Source organism: Micrasema longulum, unplaced genomic scaffold (assembly GCF_059751315.1).
Source record: "Micrasema longulum isolate JH-2025_06_02 unplaced genomic scaffold, ASM5975131v1 h1tg001484l, whole genome shotgun sequence".
Lineage (NCBI taxonomy): Eukaryota > Metazoa > Arthropoda > Insecta > Trichoptera > Brachycentridae > Micrasema > Micrasema longulum.
The window spans coordinates 145,122-172,285 of record NW_028278669.1 but is presented as its reverse complement, the minus strand read 5'-3'; the positions used below and the strand labels follow the sequence as shown (position 1 = coordinate 172,285).

Here is a 27,164-nt window from a genome sequence, read left to right as displayed (position 1 = left end):
TTGCTTTCAACATATTGGTAAAGCGTTCGTTAGCTATTCAATATGTAATGCTAGTATTTTATAAACAGCCTAGCCGTCTTATTGAGTAGTCGATTAAACTATTTGGTGGCGACATATACATGAGAGTATTAATTTACATATAATAATACCTTTTTAAAGTGTTGATAAATTCAAACCATTTAAACCGATAAATTGCAATATTTTATTGTTGTATAGTATAAATAACATAAACACAAATTAATAAATGAGACAAAAATGCAAAAATATTACATATTCAACTGGGAATTTCGACCTGAATTGAAAATAAACAATGTCAAAAATAAAGAACATGCTAAAAACTGTGTAGGTACCTGCCAAAAAATGCGATAATGCAGAAAGCGTCATGGCTGTTGATTGTCTGTCATGGCGTCAAGATGAAATGTTTATAGTCTATGGTAATCAACACGAAAAAAGCCTCACATGCAATCAGCTGTTTTTTGCAGTTTTTTTTAGATATAATTTTACTTTGTGCGCTTACTGGGGCGTGACTTCAATTTTCTGTCAAAAGATTTAGACAGGATACGCTGCATTGTAATTTATTGTAAATTTAATATTTACAAATGTGATCGGACCACCTAGGAATACACATTTTCCCCGAGAACCTATCTATGACCAGTCTGGTATACCTTTTTATTTTTACATTATATTTAGTTGGCTACTTAAAATATAATATATGTCTTTTGCACAATATTATTAATTTGTAAACATGCTTTATATTGAAGATAACACTTTATTATTAGTTTATCTTCCATTGTTTATGTCAAACTATAGGTGACGCCAACTTTAATTGTACACCTTTATTCACGGCAGTGCAATTAAATGTAATTAATTATGGATGCTTCCGATATGTTGTATGTAAATGATAAATTTCGCCATCTTTACGCTATTTCAAATGCTGTAGTTATTTTGATGCATGAATAATTTGACTTTTATCCCATTGTTTACTTTTTTGAGCTCATCTCATGTTTGATTTGATATCAATTTGTTAACCTTACTTATAGTTATTATGTTGTCTGCCACTATAGATTCATGTTTTGAAAGTTTTGTTGCTAGGAACGAGGTCCTGGTGCTAATTCCTAGCATTTATATTTCGGCTTTATATAAATCTTGTACTTTTTAAACTTATGTATCTCACCATAATATCATATAATAACACCAACCTAAAGTCATTTTTTCTATTTGGGCCCCTCTAAATTGAAGAGGGAATAATGATAGAATAGGTTTGACACATCCATTATATATACAATAAAGTAATTTGTATCGGAACCTCCAGATTTGTCAACACCCATATTTGAAATATTCGATAATCCTCACATTTTGATGATAATTTTTCCTCCCCATTAGTTAGTATTTTCCGTATCCATTGTCACTCCCACCGCTTGCAGTGGCACACTCGATGACACAAACAACATTGGATCCGAGTTAAATCCAGTGCTACTGAATCATCATTAAAACGGACCCCACGATCAGAATTGGAAATACTATTGGCTGTTTTATTTTAATTGATAGAAACTCTTGTTCTTCATATTAACCTTTCTCTTCTTCCACTTTTACCACTTTGTATGTCCATTTAGCAGTGGCGAGCGATGTTTTTTTTAGGTAATCTACAAAAAATGTTCATTAATTGCTATTTTTTCTGTGGTTCTGTGAAAATCAACGCAAATAACAATTATTATTAATTTTGCGATTTACGTAGATTTATTCTACACTATTTAAATACAACACTTGTACAAAAGTTTATTAAAAAAATACCACACTGACATTCAGCAAATATTTCCATTATGATTGAAATGTCAGCACTGAGCACTGGCCGATTCCTTTTAAAATAAATAGTGCCAAAAATGACCTTCGGAAATAATGTTCGAAATACTAGTTTCCAAATAGAGAATCTTCAAATTATATTTGTGATCTGCTACCTTGGTTAGTACTAAAAAACTGCAACTGGGTTTATGATGTAAAATATATTGTACTTTATTGTATGGACGAATAAGCTGAGGTAATAGGTTAGTTTCATCGTTCACTGAGAACAGGCTGGGTGCATTTTATAGATTTTTTTTTGTAGGAAGATATAAACGGCAGTGGTGATTTATCATAAATAACAATTGAACGAAGTTATGCAGAAAGCAGCCAGCCATAGAAAACATAAACTGAGAAAATAGCATGTTTTTGAAAACCGTGGATTATCAAATCTACACAATAGTTAGAATGTTTTTGACCTTAACAAATGATAAACAATAATAATGACTTTTTTTATATTACAAAGAACAATTTTATTATGTAATTGACTAGTTTTAGTGATTTTTAAAGTACTGTAAGAATTTTTTAGTGCTGTGGGTGTTTTCTGCAAATTGAGAAATGCTGTTTTTGTGATTGACACCATTTTCTGAAGCTGATTAATACAGTTTTTTTTTTATGAAAGCGGTCTGGCTGTTTTTAGCAGAACATAGAATTGACCTTACTGCACCCGATAACATCAATATCTCATTTTTCCTAAATTGTGGACTGGCTGCTTTCTGCATAACTACGTTAAATTATTTTCCCATAAACACAGTTACTTTAAAACATTATTATAGAAAGTCAAATATAATGGTAAGCTGTGCATAGTCACTTATTTTGACGTTTCGCTCCCGTCATTTAGTACAATAAAGTTAAAGTTTTAAGAACTTTGTTCATTTTTGTACCATTCATAGGAGTTTAAAACAGGTTATTCAAATTTAAGTTATTATGGATAATAGTTTCTATATTCGTTAGACCCCCAGAAACAGATTAATGATAAATACAGGGTTCCACTGTATTAGTTCAATCAGTAATTTCTTTGTTAAATGATAAATTATTTTACAATAATAATCAGTTTTACTCAATTGATTCTCATTCAAAATAAAATATTTGTCATCACTAGGTTTTTTTGTGCTAGTTTGCTGTGCTAACAATCCCTCTTATGTTTGAATATTAAAAATCTAACAAAAGCAATCTTTTTGCATACTGTACTGTTTTTATTGTATGTGGTAAACATCTTAATTGGCTTTTTTCCAATAAATACAAATTAAGTTTGATAAAAAAATAAATAAGACCGAAAAAGAAAAAACATTCTAATGAAAAACACTGCTGAATTCAGAGGGGCACAAATACCCTTTACAAAAACATTGTGTTCAAGAAATCAACATCATTGCATTCTCAATTACCAATTATCGTTTCTTTGTATTTGGTCCAATATGTTAAATAATTGGTATCGCTGAAATTAGGACAAAAAATAGGTTTATAAAATAGTTTAATTTTATATGCATATTTAAAGTATGTCGAACTCTTAACTTCTTGACTGTAAGTTGTATCTGGGGAGTCTTTTTATTTATTTACAATTTAAATATTTTTTGTTTAAACACTCGTTGATTACCTAACTGTTAATAAAAACCTAAAATAATATGAACTATAAAATTTAGCAATTATGCATTGTAAAATCAAAAGCAGATACCAAATACTAGTGTTATTTTTCATTGTGTCAAGGGTAAACTTATATGTTACAGATTAATATGACAGATTACCAGGGTCTAGACTTCCACTTTCCCTAATAATTCCTTTCTTGAAATATCTATTTATGATTCTCTCTGGAGATTTCAGTCTGTTTTATTTAATATTATTTTGCTTATAATAAAAATAAGAAGTGCACACTGGTCTCCAGTTTTGAACCGTTTCAAAATCGCACAGTTATTATTTAAAAATATTTATTTATCTAACAATGCGTAACAGTAAAACTATGTTTTCGATTTAGGACTTCCTACACCCCTTGCGCGTGTACTTACTTATGTATCCACCATGTGAAGTAGGATTTAAATGTAAAATATTTTTTAAGGAATGAATTATCTTATCATTTATTCTAAACTAATGGATGCTTGTTATTCTTTTGTTGTAGGATTCCCAAAAGCGTACATACCTCGACGTTTACAAGATGGACTTAGCGGAAACAATGAAAAGTGTGCTATCAAAGGGGGGCGGGAGTAGTGGTGGCGGAGGGTCAGGCCCGGCGGGGGCCGCGGGCGGGGGGAGCGGCGGCGGGGGAGGGGGCGTGCCTCCGGGGGCGGAGGGCTATGTGACGGAGAAGCTCTACATGCTCCTTCAGCTCTACCTACAGAACAAGGGGTGGAGCCCGAGTGTGGAGCTGCTCCAGTGCTTCACGGAACTGAAGGAATCTTCCATGCTGCCGAGTGCCTCGTATCTACAGTAAGTCTATTTAACAATCCAATTTACAAGAACTTTAGACTCAAAAACAGTATTTTAATCAATTCAAGGATGTTAATTTATCGACCACATTTTTTATTGTACCTATAAACAAACTCGATATTTGTCACCAGTATGTGATGATCGCCCATGTGTCACAAAGAGCGTGTCTGTCAACATTTGACAACTGAATTGTAGCTTGACGATGGTCAAATGTTTAGTGGGCATACATGAGGTCAACATTCTGAATTTTCATAAATGTCACATTCTCACATAGTATTAAATACACAAATTCTAATTTATTTATATATTCCTATACAAATCTGAAATAAATAGAAAAAAACAAATACTATGGTAATATAGTAATTAGTAATAGTAATTTCTGAATAAATATATTTATCTGGGCTCAATTATAGTAAAAAGAGGAGGGTGTGTTGCTGAATCGAGAGACGAAATGCTATGAAAAAAATTGAAAAAAGTTTGGCAACAACGTAGTATCACCAAGTCTACAAAAGTAAAAATGGTCTAAACCCTAATTTTTCCTATATTCTTGTCGCAGCAGAAACGTGGATCCAGAGAGAAAGTGAACGAAGAAAGATAGACACTTTCGAAATGTGGTGCTGGCGTAGAATGCTGCGGATACCATGGACAGCCCATAGAAAAATATAAAAATGAAATCAAAAACACAAAATATTAATAAAAAAATATTTTTTAAAAAAATAAGATAAAAAGTTTATTTATCACTTCAAGCTAAATCCCTAAATTTTGCAACCATGTTTTGGATGGGGAAAGAAAGTATCTATATTTTTATCAAGATACATTGGGAGCCGCACTTATCTCAACGAACAGCTGCATTTGGCCACGTCTGGTCTAGTATGTCTATAGGCACCTATAGATTTTTACAACAAATTTTGGGTCGTTTGCACTAATTTCCAATGTTTGATCGCATTGCCTGTATCTATTATCAGTGTCAATTTCAGGTGCATCCTAATGATGGATGCGATCCTAAATGTGCGCAAGGAGTGTGAGTGATACGTGGCACAATAAACCTAGAAAACATAATACCTATCCAAATTTATTGATAGTTATCATTTGTTTGAAATTTGAATATTGATATATTTTTTTTGTTGCTTTCATCTCATTTTCATGTTACAATTTTGTAGTATATAATTCCTTAAAGGGGTCTTAATTTAATCACTAGCCTCTGGAAATTTTAGATCTAATGTTGTGTTGCAAAAAAGTTAGTGAGATTTTTTGTATAGTGGATGGTAACTGTAAAGAAAACATATACATTTTTTTATTCAAACTTTATTGAACAAATGAATATCTATGCTTAGTAAGATTCATATATAAAATTAGACATCTTCAAAATATACAATGTTATTAACAATTGAATGCGAGGTATGAGCCTGATGCTCCAGCAGTCGTTTAATACATGGCATCAAATTTGGATCTGGCTTTATGTATGTAGGTTCACATAATCTGTATAATTTCATTACAGAATGCTTGAATTCTAATGATGTCCCCCCATTCTCTTGTCTCATGCACTCTCATTTTAATTTTCGACGTGGACCCTTAGTCTTAGAAATTTTCTAAAATATATTATAATGATTCCTTTTTATAGGTTGATGGCATCAAGGGTGGCTCTTGACACTCAAGGAAGATTGATACTACGGGAGAATGGTAAAATAATTCTTCCGTACGAACACTTTGCCAACGCTGTGATGCTTAAACATATGAATGGGCCACATGGACTCCATCTTGGTATTGAGGGAACAGTAAGGGCGGTGAGTAAAATTTGAGTAAGCCATTATTTAGGTTAAACATAAATTTAATATCATCGAGAAAATTTGCTGTTCCTGAAATTGTATTTGAAAATCGTTTTCTTGTATGGCAAAACTTCTCTAAAATCGATGAAAAAAGTATTAAAAATGGTTTAAATTTTACACATTTTAAATACTCAAAGCTTTATCATCATTGTTTATAAATTAGTCTGCCAATCACATACTTTGTAGAATAACTAGGTAGAAGGGTGAAGCGTGATGATGTCATAAAGAAAAATCCAAATTCACCAGAATAGAAAATGAGCTGGAATAAATGTTCTCTATAAATAATAACACTGCCTCCTTCACACCCTAACCTACTAAGAACTTCCTGAGAAACCGAAGTGTATATATTATTGTTGATAAATATTTTTTATTATTATATTTACGAAATTGCCTTCTCGGGAATGTGATTGGTTCACTTTTGTTTGATGAGTTCAAAAATTGGCAAAACAAATATAATTTTTCATATTATTTACATATATAAAACACAGCGTATTAGATGTACACGCATTAGCTTAGTGCTGCTAGTGTACATTATAGTAATTCCATAGTATCGCAAATTTGTTCTAAAATTTTAAATGCTTAATCTGTCACTGACATATTCCAGGTTGTGGACTCTTATACGATAGGCCGAGATCACTTTGGTATGGAAAAAGAATTTATTATGGAGGTCGTACAGAACTGTCCCAATCCTGCGTGTCGTTATTACAAGAGCCAGTTGGAACTCACCCAGAAGTCTATCCAGCAGCATCTCTCTCAACAACCCACCTACATTCCGGGTACAACAAACACCTACTTTTATTAATAATAATTGATGCAATACACCAATCAAGCTCAACAGTTTTGATGGTCTTTAAAAAATATTATAATATTGGCAGAATACTATAAGGGACAAATTGTTCAGTATTCAGGGCCTTGATTACAATGGGAAGTTAATATTGAATATAAAATTGAATTTTCTCTATGAAAATGTAACCGAGGATGATACTTCAAATCTTCATACAAATGTACATATTTTCACGCAGTATATTTTTTTTACTTTATAGATATCTAAATATAACTCTGTTAACTTCTACCCTCTTTTCACAGGCTTTCTCAAAAATAGCAAAGTTTGGTATTTTAACAGGTTGCACTTTTATTCTGACTGAATAAAAATTATTCTGTATAAAAAGTTTTCTGTATACTGTGTTGTATGAGGGTTTGCTTGTTCACAGAAGCTGGTGGTCCGACATTAGCCGATAGTCAGGCTGTAGAGAGATTACTCCGGGGGACACCACTACCACAAGATTTTCAGTTACCGCACCTCGCTGCTTTAGGTAAATACTTTTACTTTACATAAAATATATAATTACTATTTAATACATAATATATAAATTATAATACATTGTAACTAATCGCGTTCCTCCAAAAATAAGCATATTGCAATAAACTTTTGGTTCAGAACATGCACTAGGTTCCTTTCCAGAAAAAATGCAGAAGAACTTTTTCAAAAAATGTTTTCTTGAACACATCGCAATATGTACATTTGATCGTATAATGAAAAAAAATCTGTAAAATGTGTGAATAGATTTCGTAAAACTAGGCGAAAAAGAATATCATAGAATGATGTCACTAGTAAAAACGAAAGCGTTTTTTTTTAAATAACTAAATTTGCCGCCTTGTAGTCAAATGGTTAGCATGCAAGAGGTCTCGAGTTCCCTTATGCATATGCATTACACCTTAGGTACAAAAAGGAATTAAAAAAAAAGCAATATATAATAATAACGTATATTAATACTAATATAAATATGTAAATACTAATTACATACATATATACTAAACTTACTTTTTGATAGTTATTGTCTTTATGAACCGCTTTCAGAAAAGATAGGTGCATGATAATAATTGTTACTTAAACTAAAAAATCTTTTTTATATTTAAAAATCTATATTTTAATATTAAATAGGAATGACTGTATGTTTTTCTAAATATAATAAATCATGTTTTAAATGTGACAGTGTTCTCATTTCCGGCATTTGTATTTCAGCGGCCAGCGGGATGGATCTGGGCCTGGAGTCAGGCAAGGCGACGGGGGGCGGAGCGCCCCCTGCGCCCCCGCACGCACCCCTACCCCCGCTGCCCGCCCACTCGGTGCACGCGGCTGCCGCACTCCTGGAGCGCGAGCGTGACCGGGAGCGGGAGCGGGAGCAGCGCGCGAGGGACAAAGGACAGCAACACATACGGGAGGCCATCATACACCAGCAAAACAGGTAAGGGATAAAGAAATATAGATGTTCAATGTAAATTATTGATTAGTCAGCTGATGACAAGATGAATTTAAGGCCGAAACTGAAACAGCGGCCGAAACTCATTTTATTGGCCGAAACTGGCCAAAACTGAAACTTTAGTCAGTCACTATAATTACTTTAAAAAAAATTCTGAATTGATTTTTATACTAGGGAACATATTCACCATTCTCTTTTTAACATACTTTTTAGTTAACTGTGTAAAAAGAGGTTCTGGTATACTGACATACGCTGTATCTTTGAGATACGCATCATTTGAGAAATGTGTTTAATCTGTTATCTATTAACTATTTTTTCATTCAAATGATAGAGATATATGATATTTTTATACTGTGAAAAATATTAATCACTATCTCAAATACAAAAAAGAGACTTACTTTTTGAGACTGTTCCTATTTAAATTAAGGAGAGGATTGTAATTTGATCACCCTGAATGTGATTTTTCTACACAGAGCGATAGCGCAGCAAAACTTGGAAAAATACGGACTGGCAAGTTTGGAAAAGCAACGAGCAATACAGCAGCAAATGGAGAGTTTGAGCCAACAGACCAAAGTGAAGTCTTCCAGTAGTCTAACCACTAATCCCATAGCACACTATGACGCCTCGGATCATAAACTCAACGACTTTCTCAGGTAAGACTTCAAATTCTTCTTTTTACCAGTCGCAGTGTATCCTAATACAGCAGTAAAAAAATTCCCTTTGAACAAGAACATATCTTAAGTCAATCATGTTAGAAATTGAACCAGGGACCTCATAAATGGAAGCCCAGCTTATGCACAGTAAGATAGAATCAAAACTTTTAATTGCACAATTAACTGTCATTTTTTATTCTCAATAAAAACTGTGTGTTCTCATTTTTAGAGTGAAAGAATTAATATATCATTAAAAATTGCCTAACTTAACACAGGAAAAGTAGTTAGGACTAGAAATCATCATCATTCTATTATCTGCACCTAGTGGTGTATAAGGCATTGGTCCACCAATTTCGGTGTAATTTGATCATTCTTATTCTTCAGGCCAGTCCAAGGACTATAAAATATTTTAGTGTAAAAACACCTTGAAAAACATATTTTATCTCAACTTCTTCAATTTGCAAAATGTTTGGGATGATGGGTAAAACAAAGGACCCAAAAGACTAGAACCCCCTGAAAACTACAGCAGTTTACTAACTTAACCGCTAAGAATGTGAAGTAATATATATCAGACAAACAGGGCTTACAACGAAGAATATATCGGGCAAAGGGGCCGTACAACAAATCTACTGCCGACTGCGACAATGTGCAAACTACTAGTACAAAGACATTTTTTTCATAGTTTCCCCTGAAGATGGCTCCTGTAACAGTAGCCAAAACATTGGAACAATTCCAGCCTACATGGGATTACCCAAAGATAGACCATACACTTTGCTAACACATTTTTCAATGTGGATTTTTACGACTTGCAGGAAATGGCCTCAAAATATGAACATTTGCTAAATGCAAATATGTATTTTTTATAAAAAAAATTTTTTTAATGAATTATTTGGAAAAAAATTGAAAATTTATAAACAATTCACACAGTAATAGTAATGTATATGTCCAATGAAAGTTTTTACAACTATACAACATTTTTTGTAAACATACAAATGAACAAAAAAATGAAAATATTACAAACGAGTTATAAAATAATAATTACGTTGCCAAGGCGTTAGGAAGGATGTAAAGGATGAGGAAAGATTAGGATTAGGAAAAGATAGGAACAAGAAGAGATTTTGTTGAGGAGTTTACCCATGAAAATGCCTATAATGAAATAAGCCTTTAACTATTCTTTTAAACTATAATTTAACTTTAGGTATTGTTAATGCACAATTCATACATATTTTTTAATTAGTTACACACTTATACCAGGTATTTTCATACACAATCAGCCAATGTCATGGTCAAATTAAAGTAAAAATGTCGGCAGTCAGTTTTATATGAACTTGTATTTCTATTTTTACAGAGCCAATTTGGAGACGCTGGAGGGCTTGTCTGGGGGGGCTACGTCCTTGGCGGGGGCGGGGGCCGCGGCCAGTGGTGGAGGGCAAGAGAGGGTGGTGCGCGCCTTCGCGGAGCTGGCACGCAACTTGCACCGCATGCGGCCCTGTGTCCGCCCGGCCATGTGCAAACCTTACGGCAAGCAGAGTGAACAACTTCAAAAAAGTAATCCCTTTATGAGTATTGCATTTTTTAATGTTTCTAAATTTGGCTAAGCGGAAATGTCACAAGAGTCGTAAGTGCTCCTAGGATTAGCAGGCGCCGAATTCTACGGTATGAAGTTTGGAGATCAGATGTTTCATCATCATAATCCCCTTTTCCACACCCAGTGGTCCATAGGGCACTACATTGGTAAATCTGTTACATGAAAGTAAGGTGATTAGTCATAATTGATCAGGAACAATGAAGTTTTGTAGTCCAAAAAAACCTTTAAAATCAATATTTCACACCCTCCCAGGAATCAGACCTCAGGAAGGCTAGGTGAATGTGTCAACCGCCACACGAGGTGGATTTATCTCCACTTGATTTGCTTATTCAGGATTTTTACCTGAGATCAGCCATCGAGTTGAAAACACTCCTCCAGGGTTCTGGTCCCGTTTCACACACAGAACTGTATTCTTAATCCGTCTGGATGCAGAAAAATGACGATTCTTCACTGCACAATAATTATATATTGTCTATTGCCTAATCAAAAGCAATACATTTGCATAAGATAACCTTTATAATTATTGCAATTCGAAAACTGTTTGCATACCTGTAAATATCATCTAATTAATCATTATAATTTGGATTTTCAGTATTAATGGACACTATCCAGTTGGTGCAGTCTTTGCGCAGCTATCTCCCTCCTCCGCACATCCAAGTCACATCGTGGAAAAATGATGACAAACTCAGGTAGGATTGAAATGGGAATAAGTACCTACATACTTTTAGAATCTTCTCTACCCTCGCTTCTGTTCTGTGTTTTTTTAAAACTAATAATTTTGTACACAAATATATACATATTTATTTAACCATCAATCTGATGGTTTGAAGTAAATCCAGTGCAACCTTCAAAAAAGATATGCTAACTTTTTACATAGTGTAGAATTTAACAGCATTAAATGTTTGTCCAGTCTGTACTACTAGAATCAGAAAAACTATAATCACTTAGAGTAAAAATAGCAATAATTTAAAACCAACAGCTCTTGGCCCTTATAACAAATTTGTTGCAGTAAAACATAATGTAAAAAAAAAAGTTTCGCGGTATTGCAGTATCACCCATGATATGCATTTTTATTAAGAATACAAAATATAAAAAATAGTACATACATCCAGTCAAAGTTTTTCACAAATATAATGAGAGAACGTGTTACACAGTAAAGAGAAAAATAATATATTATAAAGACATGAGAAAAAAAAAAAGAGCTGAGGAATTAGAGTGGAGGAGTGGAGGAGAGGGATTTTCATAATATAGTTGACCAATTCAAAATTTTGATATTATAATAAAATAAACATAATTAAAGAAACATAAACTTATTACACACTGACAAGTGTTTCAAAAATTTTTTTTTTTAAGTCACAAAATTTTGTATTCAAAATATCTAAATGGGGACAAAGTAAATTAAATTTGGAGCAGCTACGATAAATAAATGAGTTTTGAACATAATTATTTTTGGGCAATGAATTATAAAAAAAATGAACTTGTCGTGTTGACTTTACGGGACAATTGATTGAAATATGTTCCAAGAGATATGGACTATCGATAAAATTGTTTATAATAATATGTACTTGTATTGTTGTTGCGCCGGCAATATCTGTTAAGTGAACTTTCTTTTTCAAAACGATATTTGATTTCTCATTAAGATTACTCTCATAAAATATACTTGAATTTTTTTTTTTAAATATTTTTAATAAAAAAATACATATGTGAAAAAAATCCATCATCAAAAAGTACATTGTTTTGTTGATCTCCTGAAATTTTTTAAAAAAGTTACTTAACAGATATTGCCAGCACAACGACGATGTAATGAATAACCTTATAGTGCTTCAAATATGAATTTTATATTAAAGGTAGATTTATTTCGTATTTTTATCTCCCAATAGGGAAAAATCAAACTTATTCGATTATTGAAGTTCAAGTATTTGGGAAGATAATTAAACGATTTAAAAATCTCATCTGTAATTTTTAGCGCTTGAAAATATGCCGCCGCGTACGGGTGACGGTAAACATACTCTATGCTTAGCGGTGAAAAAGTTAAAGTAATGTATGAAAACATTTCTCCATAATGTGCATATTGATTTTGAAAATACAACAAATTATTCTAAATCAATTTCATAAACGTATTTTTATCTGTATTTGTAGTATATAATATTTTTCTATTGCTTTATAATATGTACATACATTGTTCTGTGATATTTCCATGTATTTCTTCAAATGTATATTATACGTGGAATGCTTTGTTTCGCAGATCTGGCAGTGTAGAAGACCTAACGGCAGAACCGAGAAAGATAGCATCCGGCAACTGAGCGCAGGTCCAAATATCAAATGCCCATAATGAGCATTCTCTAAGTTTCGCAAACATTATTGTTTCCTTGTTCTATTTTATGATCTCTAAATATCTAGAATGTAAACGTTCTTGCCCTACTTGCGCGGTGGTGTATTATTGCGTACAATTCTAGTCGAAATTGGTTTATTTTGTCACTCGGGACGTACTATGCAAAGGTGAATATTCTCCGATTCTTCCGTTAGAAGTAATTATAAATATTAAACGGTATATCGTCCAGGTAATATGATGAACAACTGTGATATTGTGAAAATATATTGAAACAAATCAAAATCAAATTTTGAGGTGAACATTTGAATGATCTATGTTTTGAATGTATTTGTCGTCATTAGAGTAAATGTTTGCGTGGAGGTTTTCTTCGTGTGATTGGATTTTTGTTATCCTCTAGTGAGTGCATAGTCCTTCTGGTGTTTGTGTGTTGTACATGTGCTAGCTATATTACACCTTGCTACTCTTACTATGGACCCGCTTGGGTTTGACAATATTATACACATCACTCGTTTCCGATCTTCGTGGCAGCCACAATAAATTATTCTGCCACCCACTTTACAATTGAAATTCTTTTAACATTAATTTGTGTACATATTTGTGTGTATTTGAAATTGAATTTGGTGTATTTAAACTACTATTAAAGCAGCTAAGGGAAGCGTGTTTAAAAAAAACTTGTAATGATCTAATTAATTCTGAAAACATCACAAAATACTTTAGATTTATATTTTAAGGTAGTATTTATGTTTTTTTAACTTTATATGCTAATGTTGGAGTATAGAAGAATTCGTTTTAATTCATCGCAATATTTTTCTCATCGTACTAAAGTGCTTGGCACTTCATATTACTGTATTTTTCTTTACACATACAGTTGAACTTGGCAATATTTTATTTTACTGGCACAAAGTGTTATGAGATTTTGTATATACATACCTATTATAGAAATACATATTTATTTTAATCTCAATTTACAGAGCATAAATACATTTAGATACCTACCATGTAAACGTACATATTTATGAAAGTTAATCTCATTTTTGAACATACTGTACATTTTAAATTATTTAATATAATTACATTCACCACGGAAATAAATATATTCATCTTTTTTATGTTAAGGAAAACAATTGTTGCTTTATTTAATAAACAACAAAGTTCATTTAAACAACTTGTGCGTTTAATACAATGACATATAATTAAATAAACACGTTACAAGCGCGTAATATATGGCATTTCAATTCGTATTCGTAATTCGGCAACGCAATATTTGCTATATCTGGTATATAAATAACGTGTTTATTTATTTTATGTCGGTGTTTTAATGTGAGAACTTCTTAATGCATTTGGCAACTCGTAAAATGTGCTTTCTTCGCATAATGTTATTATTTACCCAATATTCTCTCTTATCATGACATAGCTTTTATATAATATTTGAAAAGATTATACTTTTATCATACGCGAATGTAAACAAAATAAGGGTATTAGAAGCAAACTTAGAATCTCTACCAAAAACGGAAAATTAGTTATTGATGCCAAAATAAACTATAAATAAATAGCGTTATTCAAAACCGTCTCTAAATCTTGCAAAAACAGATTTAAATTATACTACTTGACACCGCAAATTTAGCATTCTCGCAATTCTTTTATCAAAGTTTTTCACAAATATCTCAGTAACAGGAGCTGATGGATCAGTGGAGATTTCTAAGTTTGCTTGTAATACCCTCAAATGTCTTTTATGTAATCTTATATACTATACGGAATTATTATATGTTTAGGTAAAGTAATATAGTCTGCCATGGATAATTATGAAAGAGGCTATTACTTTTTATATCGCATCATTATTCATAATCCAATTGTTAATTTATATTTATTTTTGCACTCCATAATACGCAATATGTTTGTAAGATAAGTGAGATGTCAGATGGTTCACTCGAAATACTGTTGGTCCGGGTAATGCATATATAACGAACAATTGCCATGATTTATTAGGCAATGCGGTACATATTGTTGAAAAACTTGATCTGTGAAGTAAATACAAATGGAAAAGTGATCTGAGAAATTTACATGTACTCCTTGCAAACTACGTACGTACATGTACCTATGTAGGAATGTTTTCTAATAATTTGTGTTAGATGAAGATAAGTACAATAAATTCTTGCCTTTTGAGGTGTTATTAATAACTGTTTCGACATTAAAATGCAGCTGCATAATTCTACTTGAGAATGACTCGAACTAGTTGTACGCTCCCGCCGTATCCTTTTCTCCATTTAGTTAACGTAATGTGAAATATTTCCCTCGTCGGCGAGATCCCAGTATTAAATTGTTTAGAATTTAGGGTGACTGATAATGTAAAATTAAGTTGAAACACCAATGTTTAGCAGCACGCGCTTTCCCCGACTCGGGATTAGATGCGGCCACTGAAGCGTCGCTTGAGCAAAATATAGCCTCTAAAGTTATTCCAAGACTGTTCATTAGATAGCTTTACTCTTTTTACTCTGTCTGTAAGCTTTAGAGTCTAAATGTAAATGGTAAATATTCAGATGCTTTGGCAATATCGGGGAGGGAACCGGGTGACTTTGTTTTATATAACTTTGCATGCTATCGTTTAGTGAATTGTCGGGAGGAAGGTAGTTAGTTGTAACACTCTCCGATTAAGTAATGTCCGTCGAGTGGAGTTAGTCATTGTTTTTCATAATAATATATCAATAAAGAACAATCAATGATGAGAATTTACACCGGATGTTTAGGATAGAAGCTCAAGGCTGGCCGATACACGGTGAAGTTGGTAGTCCCCTAAATGAGACTATGTTGTGGAGACATTCGTCTCCAGTAGAGATTAGGGGTATATATGATCTTTCAGCATAACACTTTGCATATATTTTTAATAATACGAGAATGGAATAGCGTAATTAGACAAATGTGTTGACGAGAATTACACCAGAAAAAGCATAGACTGCAAATTGATCTCGGTGTGAAAATGAAAGAGTTTTAGACATCCGGAACTACAAGCTTTTAAAGTAGTTATATGATAAGGAATGTGTTTTGTGATTATTGTTAATGGAGTTATGAGAGAGTGGGAAGAAGAAGGTTGTGTAATTAAGTGCAATGATCGTCACACGCTGCTATCGGCCACAGATAGATTATTCAAAGAAATATTTTTTATGATACATCACAAAGTGATATGCGCCTATATACATTTTTGTCTATTGTAAGAACTGCTTTTATGTGCAATAAATGAATCCTTGAATACAAAATATTATTGTGTTTCCTCAATAACTAATCATATATAATATTCCTATTACATTTCTGCAATCTGTCACTCTAATTAAATGCTCATTTGTTTGTTAAGTAAAATATCATATGAATGACATACGATATAATGCTTTGTAAAAGACGATAGTAATAGTATGGAATGACATACACCATATTACATCACGGTTTATTAAAATAATATTATTGTAAGTTATTAATGTAAGTAGCATACGATAATTATTTGATACTGGGAAATTATGCAAATAATCACAAGTAGCACTAACGATAGTGTACATTCTTATTCAGTATATTCTAACAAATATAAAATATCAATTCTAAAATCGAACCAATACAATATAATTACCTGGATTATTATATCGAGCATTTTGCTGTCTTCGTGCAAATGTAGATTTTGGTTATTATTTGATGAATCTGTTGGGGTTTATATTGTACATGTGAAGATTTTGTTTCTAAGGCTAAATCACATTTTTTGTGTTCTAGTAATTTTAGTTTTTGCGTAAGTGGGATACATTTTGGAAAAAAAAAAACAATGCACGGGGTGGATGTCCGAGAATACTATCGTAACTGATACTTACACCGCTTCCAGTCATCTCTTTCATCCCACAAATATTATCGCAAGGATTCATATCTTTGTAAAAAACATGAAATACAACAATATCAGATACACGACATGTACAAAGAATGCCTGATGCACGAGTAACTAAGAGAGTCATGACTGGACATCCAGGGGGTAAAAGAAGGATCGGAAGACCTAGACTGAGGTGGGAGGATGAAGAAAAAAAAGATGCAGCACAGCTTCAAGAAGTTGCAAATTGGAAAACGGCTGCTGAGGACAGGCGGAGTTGGAGGCAAAAGTTAAAGGAGGCCAAGGCTCGATTTGGGCTGTAGCGCCATTGAAGAAGAAGAAGAGTAATCTTAGTTCTTTTATTTTTTGCATAAGTGGGATACATTTTGGAAAAAAAATAAAAAACAATGCACGGGGTGGACGTCCGAGAATACAATCTTAACTGATACTTACACCGCTTTCAGTCATCTCCTTCGTCCCACAAATATTATCGCAAGGATTCATATCTTTCTAAAAAACATGAGATACAAGAATATGCAAAAAAACGGGATAGCAAAATTTTTTTTTTCTCTTCGTTGGAACTAATGATTTAATGATATTCAGATCAAATACATTAAAAAATCAAAATTGACGATTTGTGGGTTATGATATTATACGTAGGAAAGGTCTCAGATAATTGTTCTGATAATGCTTTGTATTAATAGAAATACAAGCAGGTGAACTGTAACATGCTAAAAAATTTGGCCATTTGGGACTCATGTAATCGCCCCCTGAGCCTCGTTTTATCCTCAGTTTTCGGCTCTTCGCACCTCGGTTGATTAGGATCTCGGTCACCTAGAAGTATCGGCCCTTTGGGCTTCACTTTTTTTTGTTGTTCGGGGTAATCTAAATGTAATAAAGAATAATCTCTCACTCAAAATAATGCTACAAAAACCACACAAAATTACCACACACATATGTAAAAGCAAGAATTCGTAATTAAATGTTTGAGTGGAATTTTAAAATCAAAACTAAGCTTCAAATACTCAATAGACTCAGTAGACTAGAAGAGTGGGTTGATGATTTGGGGGCCACATGAACTGAAGTACTCTCGAGAAAATCCAAAAGAAGTTTCTGAGATATCTCTACATGAGAGTGTGGGTATTATCCTTGGCTCTACCCGACCAAGTTTCTCCAGGGTGCTCGGCTACAATAGTTTTTAGACTAGAAGGAATGTGTATTTGACTACACATTTTTATCATACAAGAGTCTCTTTCATACATTTTTTGTTTTTGTTTTTATAATATGGAACATCTTGAATTTTAGTTTGTAATGTATATGTTATTTTTTAATAAATGAATTGAATTTAATACATTTTAAGGTACCTATGTGAAATAAGTTAATTATTAGTCATCAGTTAGATTTTTACACACTACAGGCCTCTTTAGTCACTTCACATCTGAAATCACGGGAAAAAAGTAGGTATCCATGAAATAAAGTAAAAAGCAAATATATAAAAATTCTACAATGTAAGTTATAGTATATTTGTACTAAATAAAGATATTTTTGTCATTTAAGATGTTGTCAGGTAAGATTAACTATAAAAATTACATAATCATTTATATTGTGTTACTATTTCTGTAAGTGTCCTTTTTCATGATGAATATAGCGTCATTAAGCCAGTAATAGGATTGGTTGAAGTCTCCCTCGCAGAGGTAAGGAACTCTGGACCACTGAAGAAGTTCGAGACCAATGTGATATTTGCAATATTCTATAAAGGACTCTGCTTGTTTCTCGAATGTATTTCCCTGAATTGGCAACAACTCCTTGGGTGAATGATCGGCTTCATCTGTAATATAATGAAACATATTTGAAATAGATAAAATTTTTATGGGTATTACAACAGAGATGGAGAAGAGACATATCTCGAACGAAATAAAGAAATTGGAAGTCTATCATCGATCATCGACTGGTTAAAGCGATTACTTTAATTTAACCAATCAATTATAGCGTTGTTTTGTATTGTGATAGATTTCCGATTTCTGAGAAGCCATTTTTTTCAACGTTTAGTGTATTTTGACAGCTACGGGGTTCTACTTTTAAATGTCAGCACAACTCACCGATGACAACTTGTGACGTCACGGGCGGAGTAATTTCAATACCACTTTCGAACAAAGGGATTTTGAGTATTATTTGAATTAATTAATTAATTGATTAAAATCTACAACCTACTTCCACTATCTATTAAAACAATTAGTAACGAGAAAATGTTCAAAAAGGCTATAAAAAAAGGATAGTGGAAAAGGTAGAAGGAAAATGGATTGTCTTATTCGCCCAAACCAATATTGAATCAACTGCTCCACAAGTGTATAGCTTATGTTAGATTTTTGTTCTTTCATTGTGCGTTTTGTAATATAAATAATATAGGTGTACATAAATTAATTATAAACATAAATATGTAGTGTTTAAAACTGTGAACATTTTGTTAATTATTTCTGTTTATTAAGTTAGTCTTCTTAGTTTATTCTCAAATGTAAAAATATTTTAAAAAAAGTATATTGTTAAGTGTCCTCGGCACGGGTAACCCCACCCCAGTGAGGTCATATTATTTGTATTAATAATTATAGTTTGTAAGACAAAAAATATGAATAAATAAAAAATAAATAAAATATGTTGCTATACATAAAAAAAAATAAAAAAAAATACAAAACTTTAAAAAAATCATAGCAATGATACTATAATACATGAAAAATATTTTTTAATTTTGGCTTTGATAAAAAAAAAACCACTGGACTTCATTGCGCCATTTAAAACAAACTTTTGTTGTACGTATTCGTGCAATTTCACAAAAATAAATGGACTTACATTCAACATATGGTTTGAAGGGAAGAACGAGGGCTATAATCATCACACCATCATCATCCAAAGCTTGTTTGGCATTGAGCAACATGGTTTCTGGTTCAGAGCAGCGATCGAGCAAGTTCAGCATGCTGATAACCTCAAATTTATTTGTTTTCCACCAACCGTCAGTTTCTAAAATTCTGTAACAAGAAACAAACAATGTAATTAAAGTAATATAAAATATGCATACTTTTCAATATGGTGTTGTGAAAGTGTTTTTTTTTCGTATTCATATATTAACATGTTACAACAGAGATGAAGAACATTTAAGAGAAGGTAATATAGAAGTCTTGGCATCTACAGGGCTTATGACCTGTCATTGGCTGGTTTAAGTGGGTACTTTACACACTGTGTAACATTCACCATTCTGCCCATATTTGAACATCTATATTCCTTCAATTCTTTCATCTGTTGATGTTTGTGAAGTTAAAGAGCTGAAACCTTTATTTATGCGGGTGAGATTAGTCTAATTGAATTATTTCACCTACATACTAGGCAATGCCTAAAAATGATATTTTTTCAATTTCTATACTTCTTCAAGGACCAGTGGATTTATCAACAATATTTTGAGTTAGTCCAAATTTTTGTAAACAAGGACTGGATTCAACTCCCTAGGGAGCTGTTAACATTAACGTATTACAGCAGAGATTTATACAACAGAGATATATATAACAGAGATATACCGTAAAAGCATACAACTTGAGACAGTTTTCAACTTCAACTGACTATATATTTTTATATATTTAATATTACGCTTTCAAATTTAAACACAAATTCGAGTCTATGTTTCAGGTTTCAGAAGCATACCACACATGTAAACATATTAATATCCTTCAATTTCTTTTTTATATTTTTGTTGCCCCAATTTACTTACATATGTTGCAAACATGAGACACAATAAGAAAGTCGTAGTTTCCCATATAGCATTTTACTGCTTTAACTGTGAGACAATAATTTCTTTTTAAATATTCAGTTTCCACAAATAACGCACAATAAGAGAAATTAAATAAAACAAATTTTCAGCTTTAAAAAGTATGATATAATTTGAAACGCTTACGTCATCAAATAAAGTAAAAATCCAATCAAAAACAAAATTTAAAATCTTACAAAAATCGTAAAATTTAAAACACTAAATTGAGACTGTGTGTAATTTGATACATGTATAATAGGGTGTCCCAGAAAAATTACAGTATTTTTTCAATGCATACCCTCTAATTTTGTTTGAATGATGTCAAAACACTTATAAAAAAAATTTCACGTAAATTGAATCACGGCAACCCGTACCAACTTGCAACAGAACTTGTCAGAACTTACATAGTACGGCACGCGCGAACAAAGTGTTAATGTGCTTGTTATATCGTGTTTGTTTTTATTAGTGAACGCATTGTTTTCGTTGTATCAACATGTCTGTGGAGTTACGCAGTTCTAAAAAGGAAATATTTTTAGTTGGGGATATAAAACATCAAATTACAGGTTCTAAACTTCCCTCTAATGGACAAGTGCTGGCGGTTTTATTTTATAATATTCGCAAAGTCAATTTTAGCGACAATGAAAGTGCAAATCTTACTATTCGTGAGTTCATTATTTATTGGGAAAAGGCACGTATCCCGACTAAATCTTTACCTAACTGTGTTAAGAAACTTGTAGCCTTATACCAAGATTGGAGAAATTTGCAAAAAGATGCAAACAAAACTCAAGATGTGTTTGAGCAGCGTCGACAAGAGTTTGTTACAAATACAAAAAAAATTGTTTGATATTGCACATGCCGATACGCTTCAATCAATAAAGATAAATGAAGATAAGATTTTCTTACAAAAGCAGAGAGAGCCAGGACGACCCGGTCATTTCGCTGGAGTGGACAAAAATTGACAGAAAAGGAGGAAAAGGTGAGTCTTAGAAATATCCAGGAGCAAAAGCGGCTGGCCACTTATTTGGCATCCATAACACCCTCTACGTCTTCTCATGAGCCATTATAAGAAACTTCATCTTCTGATTCTGAAGTAACGGACTTACAAGAAGATTTGTCCATTCCAATTGAGAGGAAACAGCCCGATACTATTAAAACTTCTGTGAAGAAAAATTTCGTTACTCCGAAACTGATGGCGGCATTAGACAGGTGTCAGTTAAGTATGAGAGCTTCTGTCTTTATTATTGAAGCAACTATTGAAGCACTTGGCCACAACACTGACGAATTTCCTATAAGCAAGTCTTCCATCCAAAGAATTCGCACAGAAAAGCGAAAACAGCGCGCAGAAGCTATAAAACTTAATTTTCAAAACGATGTACCAGATACTGTAACTGTCCACTAGGATGGAAAACTGTTGCCGGCTTTAGATGTACGCAAATCTAAAGAAAAACGTCTACCAATAGTTATTTCATACGATAGTAAAGAACAACTTATTGCTGTGCCAAAATTAGAAAACTCACCGGAAAGCGAACAGGCACAAGCAGTTAGGAATGCTATTGTTGACTGGAATCTTATAGATAAAGCACAGATCCTCTGTTGTGATACTACTGCTTCTAACACAGTCCAAATTAATGGTATATGTGTGCTTCTCGAACAGAAATTGTTCAGAGAAATGTTGATTTTTGCTTGCCGCCATCACATCTACGAATTGGTATTAAAAGCTGTGTTCGAGGCCAAAATCAGCCAAGTCACGATTCGACTTCGATCAAACTGGAAAAACATCAATGTAGAGAAGATACAAAGCCACAAAGAAACGCTATTATGTCTGAACGATTCTAAAATTGATGAACTTTTAGAGTATTACAGAACTGAATTGACCAAAAAAATTGTAAGAGATGACTATCGAGAGTTAATAGAACTCTGCATAATATTTCTTGGCGGAGATAAAGTTAATGAATTTAAAATTCGGCCTCCAGGCGCCAGGCACCAAGCAAGATGAATGGCGAGAGCTATTTATTCATTAAAAATATCGTTGTTTAGCTCTCAATTCAAAATGTCAAATAAGGACAAAACAGCTATATTAAACGTCTGCCTGTTTATCGCGACATCCTATGTCAAGCCTAGGCTGCAATGCACTTTAGCGGTAAAAGCGCCCTACCAGGACTTGTGCTTTTTGAAGGCTGTGAAGGCATACGAAATGGTCGACAAAACTATATCAAAAGCGGCTGTACAGAAGTTTTGCCAGCATTTGTGGTATTTAGCAGACGAAGTGTCTATCTTGTCTCTATTTGACGAAGATATTAACCAAGAAAGTAAGGTAAAAATAGTTGCTAATTTGGCCAAAGAAAATACATCGGTCCACAATAAACGCTACATTCCATCGAGAGAAGAACTTAGCGGGCCTCTTTTCGAAAAAAACACCGATGCATTTGTTTCCATGAACAGCAGATCCTTTTTCAGGCGACTCAAAATTGATGACAGTTTTCTCATGGAGTGTTCTACTTCGTGGCCTGCTAATGCTTCTTAATAAATAAAGTTCAAATAATAAAAAAAAAACATAGCTAATGACAACCAGTTAACCACAAACAGTTAACTTCATATTGTAATTCAGGCCCAGGGGGGCAATTACAATCGAAAGTTAATAGTATCTTCGACAGCCCATAAAGTAAAATATGTACAAAAATGTATATGAAAATTTAAAGCATCTTAGTCGGTAACTTGTAATTGAACGTGTTTCGAAAAAAAAACATACAAAAATAGACACTTTCGTACAGACAAGTCGACTTTACTTTATATATAATTGAAGATAACTCTGTTACTTCCCATTGCAAACAGTGCCCTGAATATTGTTGTAAGCAGGAAAAAAGTCATTTTCACAACATCATAAATAAACGGGCATTTTCACACCAGGCGAATATAGTTAGTTCAAATTAAATTTTGTAAATACACGAATAAATTTAAGCAATTCTTCAGAAAAATCAAATCCAACAAGGAAATTAAAATAAGAATTAACTAAAAAGAGCTGAAAAGAACCATAGATATTATTATTTTTTTTTTATTACGTTGTCTTCTTTGGAATTTTATTATTTATTATTTATATCTTGTTTTTCTGGATAGTTATTATATGCATCACATGTTACTATAATTGAATTATTTTTATTATGTATTTTTTATTGTTAATTATTATGGCTAAACACGGGCACAGCCCAAAAAGCTTTAGTAAATTCATGAATATGTAAACGAGTGTAATTTTAAATGATTAAATTATTTTTTTAAATGTAAGGGAACTCTTACAATTTGGTGGTAAGAACAATGAGTTTTTTGCAATTCAGTGGAAAGAACAATAAGTTTTTTAATTCAGCGGAAAGAACAATAAGGTTTTCTAATTCAGTGGAAAGAAAAATACGATTTTTCAATGATTGCATAAAGGAAGACAATTTATTACCAAAATAGTCAATATTGTGAATTGCGAATTGTTTGAAATCATTTGTTGACACATTGTATCCATAAAACGAACGTTTGCAAAATAAAATAAAAAACAATTGATTATTTGGGATAGTTGCTGAATGTGCATCTTGAGTGGTTTATGCTATGTAAATGTGCCGCATGTAATATATATGTTTGTGTATGTTTTATATGTGCGTTCATGTGTGTGTGCGTGGATGGCTCGGAGTGTGCATTCGGTATTTTTATTTATTTTAATTTATAACCAACGATAACCTCCACGGAAAACGCAAATGTTAACAATTATTATTTTCTCACTTGAATTTCTTATTTATTTATTTTTTTGTGACATTTAATGTTTATCTCTTTTTTGCATAGTTAATAAAAACTTAATTGGTCTTTTCATGGTAAAAAAATATTGTTTTTAATATTTATTATGTATGACTGTATGTTTTCTGAATAAAAAAATAAATAAAAAATTGTTATACTTAAAGCCTTTGGCCTCGAGAAGTTTTCTCATAGAACGGCTCATCTCGGTAGCGTAGAGCTGCGTGAACAGGGGCTGCCAGGGGCGCGTCACCTCTCCGTCGCCAGCCCCCACGTCCAACAGAGCCCCCCGGGCTCCTTGCGCCCTCCGGGCCCCCAGCAGTCGGGACAGCTGTCCGGCCGACAGCACGAACATGGAGCCGCGCCCGAGCCAACTGGAAAACAACATAAACAAATTATTTATTATTTAATCGTATAAAATTTTGAATCAGAAATCAGAACCTTAGTCTTAGACGGGTAAATTCGACTCGATGGGGTAAAAATACTGAAAAATGAAATCGAGTGAAAATAAGTTTAAAAGTGGTTTTCTACACAGTAATATTACCCTTTTCTGTGTTTTTAGTATTAGTGAAACAATTGTAGCACCAATGCATGATGATAAATTGTGAAAAATCAGTTTCACAAAATCAAAGTCAAAAAAGTTAAAAGTATTTGAATATACATAAATGTTAAAATTAGGCATGGGTTATTTTGAATGGCCTTACCACTATAAAAAAAAATAATTGGTAAAAATTACACCAAAACATATGTGATCAGTTTAGCATTCGTAACATCATAAGATAAAATTTGACATTTGGCGACCATATTATGTGCATCGTATAGGTATTCCTTAGAAGGAGTCGCTTATTCAATTTATTTAAAGTCCTATAAATAAAACAAAAACAAAAGTAGCCTATTGTGCCTCAAAAACAATAAACATAAAACAGAAATGAGATAAGCACCCTATTAAAATATGGAATACATAAAAACAATTGTTCGCCCAAAGCAACAAATCAAAGCCGCGCCGAAGAATACGTTTCCAAGATTTTATCCGCGACTGCAGTCCACAGGACACAAGACAGTGCCAGTGGGTCTTTAGCACGTGGAAAATCGTCAATCGTTCAAGCGATTAATCTATTCGTCATTCTTATATTTAGCTTCATCTTTAATTACCCCTGAAAAGCATTTACAATACGTATGTACCTCATGGCGCACATGACTCTTAGTGGATTATGATAATTTGTCATACGAACGCAAAAAGATCAACATTATGTTTCAGAAACCAATCCAGGGCTGGTATTCCGAACGCGTTTACAGCGCGCTATAATGCGTATTTAGTACGTAAAAACCCGCTATAATTTCGTTTGGAATACCAGCCCAGGAACTATAAAATAATGCAGTAAAAAAATACCACTTGAAATTAAAATAATATATTAAATTTATAGGAGTAACGTAACTCATTTTGGAAATATAACGCAACAGATACGTTAGCTACAGTAAACAATTCTTCGAATGGAAAAAAAAAAAAAAGTTTAAAATACCTACTTAGTACCTTATAGTAAATGTTAATTATTATATGTATGTGTGAAACAAACCTTTTTTTTAAAGTTACTTTTATTTAATTGGCTTTATTTTATGTTTTACTTATAATATTATAAATATATATTTTTTCTGTATTGCTGTTGTTTTTCTAAATAAAAAAATAATTAAAAAAATATGTTTAAAAATATATGCGTCCCATCAAAAAGTCTCTATAGTGGGTAACTAAAATTATATATATATGTAACGTATTTAAGAGAAGTGTTTGCAATTGGTTGCTGCAGATCGATAGGGACGAGGTTGTTAAGTTTTTTAAGGTTCAGGAATAGTGAAAATTTTCAATTAATTCATTAGTTCATTGAATTGAATAATTTATTTTATCCTTTTTGCTTTCCTTCTTTCCTTTTATACTCATCCTTATTTCCACTTTATATATTTTGATGTTTCTTTTTGTTTTTTAACATCGTTTAAACCGTTATTCGTTTCATTATGTATAACTTTAATTTATACTTTATATACCATATTTAAATTACTATAACAATTATTTTTTTCATATAATCAAAGAATACTAAAAATAAAAATTATTTCATAAACATACTGATATACTCATGTGTCTGCGTCAACTAATTGCTCGTCCCATCTCAAAACAGGACTTTTTGTCCCATGGAGTTGGGACTTATGTCTTAAATAATGATTAATAAACTACATGTATGTAAATTAATTAACAAGTTTTAATAAACCTCTGGGCAACACTATTCTATTAATTATAATGACATTATTATTATATATACCGGGTTACGTTGTTACGTCATATGTATGATTTATATTTGATTAGTTTTTTATAATGTTATTTCTTTTATTTGGATTATTATTGTCAATTATTTATTTATTTATATTTTATTTCTCTATTATTATTTTGAATATTGTATATTTTTTTATTCTATTATTATTTTGTATGTTGTTTTGATTATTTTGTATATGTATATAAGTCGGGACATGAAAAAAATATAATTGTGCTCTATGATAAAATTGTGTATTTTGCGCATTAAATAAATAAATAAAATTAAAATGTTATTTTTAATATTGTATCATATGTAATTAGGAATTATTTTAATTTACTTCATATTTTGTTTTTAATACTTATTGTAGCTTAACACGGGCACAGTGAATATGTACGCAAATGTAATTTGAAATGAATAAATAAATAAACATGCAAATAAATGTAATTTTGCAGCACTAAAAGTAAACACAAACTAACTATAAAACTTTACAAAACATAGACAAAATCCAATATACAAAATTATCAAAGGTATTTTAAATCATCAAATCGAAATTAGAA

The 27,164-nt window shown here is 32.2% G+C and overlaps 2 protein-coding genes across 3 annotated transcripts; one reads left to right on the top strand and one right to left on the bottom strand.

Annotated features, from left to right (window-relative positions):
* Nucleotides 1–516: 516 nt before the first annotated feature.
* LOC148275231 (uncharacterized) lies at nt 517–13,176 on the top strand. 2 transcript variants are annotated; one of them, XM_088235972.1, is made up of 10 exons: nt 517–659; nt 3,947–4,254; nt 5,876–6,038; nt 6,685–6,856; nt 7,292–7,393; nt 8,104–8,326; nt 8,815–8,994; nt 10,343–10,542; nt 11,175–11,271; nt 12,828–13,176. In XM_088235972.1, the coding sequence occupies exons 1-10, from the start codon at nt 648–650 to the stop codon at nt 12,883–12,885; spliced, it is 1,515 nt and encodes a 504-aa protein (XP_088092098.1). In that variant the 5' UTR covers nt 517–647; the 3' UTR covers nt 12,886–13,176. The 2 variants fall into 2 exon arrangements, with proteins under 2 accessions (XP_088092098.1, XP_088092099.1); XM_088235973.1 differs by having other exon boundaries at nt 7,295–7,393; nt 12,828–13,030.
* A 3,162-nt stretch (nt 13,177–16,338) lies between these two features.
* On the bottom strand, nt 16,339–25,494 carry LOC148275230 (protein-L-histidine N-pros-methyltransferase-like). The gene is made up of 4 exons (XM_088235970.1): nt 25,490–25,494; nt 24,469–24,681; nt 19,594–19,769; nt 16,339–18,577 (listed from the first exon to the last, which is right to left on the bottom strand). Exons 1-4 carry the CDS (start codon nt 25,492–25,494, stop codon nt 18,348–18,350), a joined length of 624 nt encoding a protein of 207 aa, XP_088092096.1. The 3' UTR covers nt 16,339–18,347.
* Between the last annotated feature and the right edge of the window lie 1,670 nt (nt 25,495–27,164).

Excerpts from the sequence above, each read along its gene's own strand:
- LOC148275231 (XM_088235972.1), top strand. Across the intron at positions 6,857-7,291 it reads ACAACCCACCTACATTCCGG|AAGCTGGTGGTCCGACATTA; the intron begins GTACAACAAACA and ends GCTTGTTCACAG. Across the intron at positions 11,272-12,827 it reads AAAAATGATGACAAACTCAG|ATCTGGCAGTGTAGAAGACC; the intron begins GTAGGATTGAAA and ends TTTGTTTCGCAG.
- LOC148275230 (XM_088235970.1), bottom strand. Across the intron at positions 19,770-24,468 it reads CTCGAGGCCAAAGGCTTTAA|AATTTTAGAAACTGACGGTT; the intron begins GTATAACAATTT and ends TTCTTGTTACAG. Across the intron at positions 18,578-19,593 it reads CTTCAAACCATATGTTGAAT|ATGAAGCCGATCATTCACCC; the intron begins GTAAGTCCATTT and ends ATTATATTACAG.